General features: G+C 40.7%; 1 protein-coding gene across 1 annotated transcript; it reads left to right on the top strand.

Annotated features, from left to right (window-relative positions):
* The first annotated feature begins 1,804 nt into the window (after window positions 1-1,804).
* LOC145449886 (radixin-like) lies at window positions 1,805-5,111 on the top strand. Its single transcript, XM_080328325.1, has one exon. The coding sequence runs from the start codon at window positions 1,927-1,929 to the stop codon at window positions 3,670-3,672; it is 1,746 nt and encodes a 581-aa protein (XP_080184451.1). The 5' UTR covers window positions 1,805-1,926; the 3' UTR covers window positions 3,673-5,111.
* Window positions 5,112-9,981: the final 4,870 nt, after the last annotated feature.

Genomic DNA, 9,981 nt, shown 5'->3' with positions numbered 1-9,981 from the left:
GTTTATTTGCTTAAATTCCTGAACAATGCACAGCGTCAGTTCACCGTTTCTCTGCTGGTACGCTCCGCTGGCATTATTTAGATGCTCAGTGCATTATATATATTGTTTATTCGGCCAAACTAATATCACTTAGGAACTGCGGTATAGACTCGACTAGAGTATTACATATTCATATGCTAAGACCCACCATCACCAATATCGACTTGATCATTGTTGCGACTTTGTTACTCATGACATTAACTTGGGGGTTATTGACTTAATGTCATGATTTCCGAAACTTATGTGATTATTAGGTTATACGCTACAGACCCTGTTATTGAATGATTCGTTTTATTCAGAGTGTGTAGTTACTGTCATCTTACAAAAATTTAGAGAATGTATAACTATCACCTCGAATAATTGTAATTGTATAGTTTTTAGTTATTATAGTGTTGTTTTAGAAAAGTTGAGCTACAGCATTCTATCTATTTAAAAACTTCTCATGCGATTTGATTAAGTTCTGTTTTTGAATAATAGGAAAAGGTACTGCATCAGTAAATGATTGAACATTTGTTTGGTGCCATTTCACAGTCATTATTCATTTGTATCTCAATCCTTCGCGTGAGTGGCACATAATTGCATCCCTCAAGAGCAAGCATGTCATTTGAACCGCGGCTTGCCCATTTTTGGTATGTAATGATGTCACTATAGATTGTAATTTAGCCTAATCTGGTGTCGGTAGAATGTTGTATCATGTCGGAAGGCTGTAAATTACGTACGGGTAGGCCTAGCTTGTATTTGGCGAGGCCAGCCAAGGTTCTTTCAATGAAATTTGTTCGCGGGGTGGTACCAGACTGTCTCTATGTGAAATCATTGACCTGGGAGTGGTCATTATTACTATTGTTGTAGGTGTGGAGAAGTATTTTATTACTCATCGTGTTGGTAAGACTAGTGTAAACGATAACTGGTGCCTAGGCATTAGAGTGTTGGAATGTGGATTTGTTTACTCAGTAATTGAACGTAGATTTGTAGATTATAATGTTATACAATATGTGATGCTTCACATAACTGGGTCAGGGCTATAGTTTGCTAGCTCAATATTGTAATCCTGGACATTGGTCTTCACTAATGTAACCGTAAAGGCTATCTAACTGTTATTTCTTGGTGAAGTGGCTTGACCAGTGCTTCCGGTTTTATCACAGTAGCCTACGTCATTTGTCACCCATGAGGAAGTTAGCTATGTGTCATTTTGTCTATTAAAAATAACGTCTTGATCATTAAAGCATATCTTGAGCAGTCTATAATGTGCATTGTGCAACAAGGAAGTGCTACTCATTGTGGTTATTATTAATTTCATTTGAAATGCACATCACTGTATATTATACGGCTGACACGCCCTTTGCTTTTGAAAGCAGTAGGTTGCCTTTCTGTTTTACTGCGTTTTGCAAAGAGCACAACTGTATCCTCCAATAATGTTTTATTATTCCAAGCCAGCGAGTATGTCCCTGCCTATTGGGCTAACGATCTGCTTGTGTCAATAATTCCGATAGATTGCGGAATTTCATATTTATACAATCATTGAGAAATAACGCACAGACACCGGTGTTTTTTGTCGATATTGGCGTGCTTTGTAGGATAGCGTCACGGGGTTAAGGTGCTTAATATGACAATAGTACTATTATCTTTAATCGGAGGAATGTTCGCTGTTGATAAGAAGGGTGAAGTCAAGAGCTTTGGTCAACTTTCAAGAGCGTTTTGTTCGATTTTAAATGACACTCTCTTGAATAGAATATATTACAACGCCGATATTAACCCTGTCGTTGAATTTTGACAAGTTATACCCTTGTTTTCTACACAGATCCGTCACTTGTAGTGATTCTATATAATTTCAAAGGCAATCGTATTGTTTTCACTGTACAACTGTGTGTCACTGGAAGGTCCGCCAAGATGCCAAAAACCATCAATGTCCGCGTCACCACTATGGATGCCGAGCTGGAATTTGCGATCCAGCAGAGCACCAACGGCAAACAGCTCTTCGATCAGGTCGTGAAGACCATCGGGCTGCGAGAGATCTGGTTTTTCGGGTTGCAGTTTGTCGACAGCAAGGGTTATACCTCGTGGCTGAAGCTCAACAAAAAGGTTACGGCGCAGGATGTTAGAAAAGAGAGCCCGTTGCAGTTTAGATTCCGTTGTAAGTTCTTTCCGGAAGATGTCGCCGATGAATTGATCCAGGAGATTACGCAGAAGCTGTTTTTCCTTCAAGTGAAAGAGAGCATTCTCAACGACGAATATTATTGTCCTCCGGAATCGTCGGTTTTACTTGCTTCCTTTGCGGTACTAGCCAAATACGGCCCATATGTGAAAGAAATGCATGGCCCGAATTATCTTGAGAAAGACCGGCTTTTGCCGCAAAGAGTCTACGAACAACACAAGCTGTCTAAGTCGCAGTGGGAAGACAGAATTAAGATCTGGCACGAGGAACACGGAGATATGGCTCGTGAAGAGGCGATGATCGAATATTTGAAGATCGCGCAAGACTTGGAGATGTACGGTGTGAATTATTTTGAAATTCAGAACAAGAAGAAGACCCATCTCTACCTCGGAGTCGACGCTTTGGGACTGAATATCTACGAACGTACCGACAAGCTCACTCCGAAGATCGGTTTTCCGTGGAGCGAAATCAGAAACATATCGTTTAACGATAAAAAGTTTGTCATCAAGCCCATCGATAAGAAAGCTCCTGATTTTGTGTTCTACGTCGAACGGCTGAGAATTAACAAGCGCATCCTGGCTTTGTGCATGGGAAATCACGAGCTGTACATGCGTCGCAGGAAGCCGGACTCGATCGAAGTGCAGCAGATGCGTGCTCAGGCTCGCGAGTACAAGCATCAGAAAAAGCAAGAGAAAGAACGTATGGAACGGGAGCACGCGAATCATATGGCTGCTGTCGAAGCCCAAAGGCAGATGGCCGCCGAGATGGATCGACTGCGCGAGCAATTGGAACGTGAAAAGCAAACCAACAAAGAATTGATGGAGAGACAGGAGAAACAGATGGCCGAACTGCAACATCTGCAAAGACAAATGGAGACTGCTGAGAGAGAAAGAAGAGAGACAGAACTGGAGAGGCAGAGAGTAGAAGAGGAAACGCGCAGACTACGAGAGCTTAGCGAACAGGAGAGCAATAAAACAGCCGCCATGGAGGAAGAAGTGAGGAGAAATCTGGCAGAATTGGAAGCTTTGAAGCAAAAGGAGCTTGAAAAAGAACGCGCCGCTCAAGAATGGAAAGACAGAGCCGAATCTATGAGGCTTGAAGTGCAAAAAACGAAAGACGAGCTCGAACGGGCCAGGATCGAAGCGCAACAGCAGATCGAAGTGGCGCAGGCTCAACAGGCGGAAGCGCTACCCCCTCCCCCTATCGAAACCGAGGCCGAGACCATGGATTTCGGTGGTCCCGGAGAAAACGACCGTAGCGAAGAGGATAGAATTACGGCGCAGAAAAAGAACCAAGAGCTCAACAAACAGCTTGAGAATCTCAAAATGGAATTGGCGTCGGTGAAGGATACCGACAAGCAAACCGATTTGGACGTGCTGCATCAGGAGAACGTAAAGCAAGGACGGGACAAATACAAGACCTTGAAGCAGATCCGGTGCGGGAATACGAAACAGAGGATCGACGAATTCGAAGCTCTTTAAGACTTGTCGGAGTCTCTCTAGAGATAGCCATGTCAGGAAAATTTTCCGTGTGTGAAAATATTTGATTACTATATCATATTGCTCGATCGTGTCGTATTTTTCGTGGCGCGCTGCGAAGAACGGTCTCGAAACCGGGCTCGCGGGGATATGTTCTAAATTATATCGTCGGTGATTGCATCATAGAATATTTTGTTTTGTTTATTTTTCAAGTGTTCATATCTAATGCCTTACGATGTCTACAATCCGTAATCAGCGCGTCACAAGTGTGGGTATGCTGTCCTGTGGTCAAATATCAACCCTACTAGCTGTGGAATCAGCAGCTTACGTCCGCTTTTGGTATTTTGCGAAAACCAAGTTTTTGTGAGATTCTAATTTTTGTTCGGTCACATCTTGGCCGCAGTTGTGTTTGTGGCATTGTTTCAAACAAAACGTCGGCCGATTTATGGCCAAGTGGAAGTTTTAACAAGAACTTGATTTTTCGCAAAACTGTTCGAAATTTGCATTTGCTACTTTGTGATTCCGCGGTGACGATACAGTTTATAAGGTACTGTAGTCTTGCACAGTTTAAGTTCACACTGCCTGCATAATTATGGGTTGTGTTGTTTGACGTAATAAGTCACAAAATTGTCTTTGTTTGACATTTGGTTGTGTTATCATTCTTTCAGTATCGCTAAAACTTTCTGGCACATCTATGCTATGGCACATGTCGACCTACGGGTCGAGCTGGCATTGTAAACCGGTAGTGAAAATAGTGGACGGCCCCGTTGTCTGCTGGTGCATATTATAGATTTCTATTTCTACGGATGCTATCGTTGATAAATTGTGTGTATATTGTGCAAAACCTTTTCATTTCCCGATGTATACTTATTTCATTCGAATTTCGCTGGTGGCAAGTGAGTGACTAATCGACTATTTTCCTAGAGTATGTACTTTGCGACAATACCTTCTCATTTTGCATGACCTCGGCCCTGGCTAATTACGGGGCGAGTATTCTGTACAGTTTACTGTTTCGTTCAGTTACCAGGCATTTGTTTTTGCGTAGCGAATTTCTTCATCTTGCAATTGTAAAGTACCTATCGAATCATGTTCGTAAGTTACATGAACGTGATGGTTGAATAGGTGGGACCACTACAAAGTCGAGTCTGCTTGTGTTCTTGGCACCTTCCGCATTGCCATTCTGACAATCTTTCTCCATTTGTAGAGTAGCCAATTGCGTAATTGCTTGTTCAATCAACCGTGATCATGATTTTCCATAGTAATAGCTTTGTAGCAACTTGATTTTCAAAATTTCAGTTGTCATATACGGATATCGGCTGGTGAGATGCGATACCTTCCGCCAGGATTCGGGTATTTTGATTATTTTTCTGTCGTCTGTTACCACGGTAACGATGCCTACTCGCGTATGATAATAAAGAAACGAACAAATTGAATGCTTTGAATACGGCGTTTTCGATATTCCACCTGTCTGTGATCAAGCTCCTATACAATCTAGAAATGATGGAGTGAAGGATGGTACTGTGGTGTAACTCTCGTCTTACTAAATAGTCAGCAATGATACATTCATTGATATTCCGAAGGCTATACTTGTAGTTGGGTTCATTGTTGATAATAATTTTATCCATCTATTCCAGGGGTGGGCAAACTACGGCCCGCGGGCCGCATGCGGCCCGCAACACCGTTTTGTGCGGCCCGCGAGAGTCTAAAGAAACTTTTTTTTAAATATTGATAAAATGCGTACTAAAAATCGAATTAATACAGGGACTTGAATAACTTTTTTTTGGTCTATTTCACCATGATAATTCTAAGACAGTGGCTCTCAAACTGGTGGTCACGCCGCCTTTGGGGCGTGAAAGCATATGAAGGGGGCGCGAAACTGAGCGAAACTGAAAATATTTTTCGCGCTCCGCGCAATTTACTTCCAATTCAAAGTTATTGCTCTCTCATCCACAGTCGTAACCTTCATGCCTTCAAACTACCCGTCAGGTTTGCTAGCAACCTGGTTGCGTTTTGTGATATGACTATAAGGGGGCGCGAAATCTTTCTCTGTCATAGGAGGGGGGGGGCGTGTCTTGAAAAGTTTGAGAACCACTGATCTAACGTAAATACTTAATATCACAGTGGGATAGCTGTTACGAGATTGACATAATTTGGATAAATAGTGGGATTTCAGATTGGCCATTCCATATTTATTTCAGCGTAGTGCTTATAAAAAACGATTCGGGCGTGTCTTACATAGTTTCGTTGTATGTATGCGTAGAATTGTGGTATTTATATTTTATCTACACATAGTAGAAGCGTGTTTGAAGCTTACATGGTTATGATGCTGTCAGCATTGTGTGTCCTGGAATTGAACCAAAAGTGAAATTAGTGAATCTATGTACAGATCGCTGCTCACATATTTAAACTTCAATCCTGTTCTAAGAATCGGGACAACCGACTTTCATCTCCATAGTTTTGAAAATTGGTTATTGAGGTCCGCCAGCCTATGAAATCTCGCCACCATATGTTTCTGACGCGTGTACGATTTCATCAAAGCAATGTTTGGCTTGTTTTACATAAGCACATATATTATCTCCATGTCCTCACTGTATAATCAAATAGCAATAATGCGTTTTGGTTTATAATCCCAATTTTATATAGTGCGGCCCGCGAATGGATTCAGATGTCGAATGCGGCCCGCGAGCTCAAAAGTTTGCCCACCCCTGATCTATTCACTAACACCGCAAGATTGCGAAACGATGAGAAGATTCGAAGGTGTCGAAATGGCTTCAAGTACGCTTTGTAATCAGACATATGTAGCGATGCCAAGATTGGTTGCTATGAAACACGCAGGTGTTTTATTAACGAAATCGACTCTTGCAAACCAGAAGTTGAATTTATTGATGTGATACGATCACAGGGTAAATAAATCACCGCGATCAACGATACGAGTAACTAAATGTAACTTCATGTTACAGAACAATATTATTCATCTTAAAATTGGTAGTCGGTAGTGAAATTCAGGAAATGTGAGCTAGAAAAGGCTTTTATCAATCCATATGCGATGATCGTGGAGGGTTTCCCGTTGGTGCGTTTGTTTTGATAACATGTATACATAAATATAGGCCGATGTTGTATATATTTGAATAGCATATTCATATTGAAATGAACCAGCTGACGATTACCCTTGACGAGTGTTAGCCGAAAATATTCGGTTTCATTTCTATATCGATATAGGCTACTATGGAAGCGTATATTGAAGTTTTGTACTTCCAAGAAACTCTTCAAATATATGTATATAATAAATTCATGGTTTAAAATCTAAATGAAACTCATTAGTTAGTAGAAAAAAGCCCATGGAACATCTTAAAATATATAGTAATGATTTATCCTAACATCAACCACAAAAATAATCAAGATATGGCGTTTGATTTCGATCATTAAATCGTAATATTGTGTTATTTTGAAATGATAGATACGGCTTACGATCTGTTTGGCGGTTTTAGTATGTATTATTTTATACTTAGAACAGAATGATTCAAGCCCGGCCTAGTAGCCCACGTCTTTTCGAAAACGCAGAGCCCATCCCAACATTTAATAACGGCGCTGCTGCGTGAGTGTCTTCAAAGCCACGGTGCTACCTTTATATATCAAGATATAAAAAAAGTATGACGTATGTCGGTTATCTGTGTGTGCCGAGGGCGAGTCGAGTAGGCTAAGCGTAATAGGAGAGAGAAAACTATTTGATTCGTGATGACCGACGTCAGAAGTGATGCAGGTCGTTTGCTTTCGTGAATGACATTGGTATCGCACTATGCACCACATCCAGAATCTTCACCTGTCATTCAATAATTATATCGAAATAGACACTCTAACAAATAGCCTATATATTGTAGATGTATTTGAGGGGAATGACGATGACATGACTTATGACCACAGGTGGTCACTGGTCAGTAACGAAGTACTTCTACTTTTTCGAAGTAGCCTACTCAAGTAGTTTTCCCCTACTTCTGGTAGTTACTCCTGATTTTCGCTACTTCTACTTCTACTACGAAATATTTTGTGATCTACTTAGTTACTTTTCGCTATTTTCAGTTTGTCAAGTAGAACAAGTTTAATCCTCCAATCGGGAAGATAGCCTGAGGAATTTCGGGGCTGTTTTCATGGAGCATCAACGTTTTATTTTCATAAAATTTGACTAAAGTCCAGACTATTCGTCGCGCTTCGCTCGCAGTGGATACGGGGTAACCAGTGTGATTTCACGATATAGTATCGGTTAATATAATTTAGGTAGCGGGTTGGCGTGATTCTGCTCCCACCGCATTGTCGCCCTTCGCCATATCAAATATTTCATCACAGTATATAATATTATGGCTCATCATAACATTTGAAACTAATGTTTTGCAATCTAGCATTTACTATCATATCGTAATCTAGCAGTCCATGGCGTGTGTTAATCTGGAAAAGTGGACTCTGACTTTTTTTAGTTTTAGAGCAGTTTTAGCATACCAACCTTCGAAACTTTCTGGACTAAAGACATGAAATACATGTCCCGCTTTTAGAAGTAGTCTTTATATTTCACTTTCAATTCCCAGTATCATATAGCCTACTTCGAGTTTTAATTAATATCAGTTCTTTTGTCTGGATAACATACATGTTGAAGTATGAAAGCTAGTGTAGTAATGACCATTAATTTCCGGAAATAAATCTACACGCTATATGGCATTATTACGATCCCAATATTTTTTATTAACGTTTACAAATCGCGCAAAGTGCTTACACAGTATTCTATACAACTTCTCGGTATTGCTCTTCGACTAAACTACGGGCCTTATAATACGAGAGAGGGCGCCATACCATGATATTTTCTAAAACGTGCTGTTCGAGTAAACAGAGGATTAGTGTCGCATTTCCATATTAATACTATCATTTCCATCCGATGATGCGGACGAATGCTTATGCTGTCGAAAATCGGATACCTCCTGTTATGCATCAATATGAATCAAGATTGGCACCTTTCGCATAGCTCAATTTGCACTTTTTGACAATCCACGTGAACGATTTGCGATCGTTTTCACAACTAGCCTACTTACTTACTCGAGTAGATTTAAAGTCAGTTAATTCTACTTGTACTTCAAGTAGTTTTAGGTTGCTTACGGAAGAAGTACTTCTACTCGTACTTGCGTAGATTTTTTCGTGACAACTTCTACTTCTACTTGAGTAGCTTTCTTGACTACTTTGATCACCTCTGCTTATGACTATAGGCATTAACTGTGACATCATGTGCATATAAGCTATTCCTCATTCGGGAGAATGATTGCTCTCCTGCTTCACCTTCAGAAAAGGGCTACGCTCGGATTGACCGAATAGCACCTATAAATATAGTGTCCTCTCACTGCTAGCACTTGTGAGCATTAGAGAACTATTGATATGAAAATAATATATATAGGCCAGGGGTCGGCAAGAGAGAGAGGAGAGAGAGAGAGAGAGAGAGAGAGAGAGAGAGAGAGAGAGAGAGAGAGAGAGAGAGAGAGAGAGAGAGAGAGAGAGAGAATCTTTATTTTCATCCAACCGAAATACATAACACACGACAGTGATGGTGGTACAGAAAATATGCATGCACAGGACTCGGTATTGGATAGGAATGATCGATAAGACCGTGAAGGTCATCTAGTCTGATCACACCAGCATCAAACAGGTACACCTGACTCTAAACCAGTGCTCTTCAACCTTTTTCGTCGTGGTACACCCTTTTTACATTTTCTCAAAACTCGTACACCCCTGACCATATAATACACCGAAAACGCAGAAAGCCGCATTTTGATTACATATACAATACGTCCGGATTCCATCGGGGAGACGCCATGGCCCATGGACGACAAATTCTCAATTGAAATTTGCGACTGTGAACATAACACCGCGGAGAGCTCCCTTGCGGTGTTCTGTGCCTTCACTTATTTCTTGAGATATGCCTTGCGTAAATTTTCTTATTGTAGAAGCACAACATCCCAGCAGGCTTACAATATATAATTCATGTACCAAAATCGCGAGTATAAATGTCAAGAAAAGATACTAGTAATATGTGTGCAGTCGCGCCGAGCGCGAAAATTTTGTTGCTTGAATGGATTTCATCGAAAATTTTGGTAGTTTCACATATTATTGTCAAAAGTTTATTCATTCTCAGCTCACGTGATCAGATTAACCCGTAGAGCTGATGGAGGGTATCTTCGAAGATATTGGGCACAATATTAATGATGCATCTTCCTGTTTTTAATAATCACTTAGTTGGATGTTGTTATTTCTTGGCATCCCACCAGGATTGTTTGTATA

This window comes from Botryllus schlosseri, chromosome 11 (assembly GCF_051294905.1).
Source record: "Botryllus schlosseri isolate E-star chromosome 11, Bs_hap1, whole genome shotgun sequence".
Lineage (NCBI taxonomy): Eukaryota > Metazoa > Chordata > Ascidiacea > Stolidobranchia > Styelidae > Botryllus > Botryllus schlosseri.
This window is presented reverse-complemented; position numbering and strand designations above follow the sequence as displayed.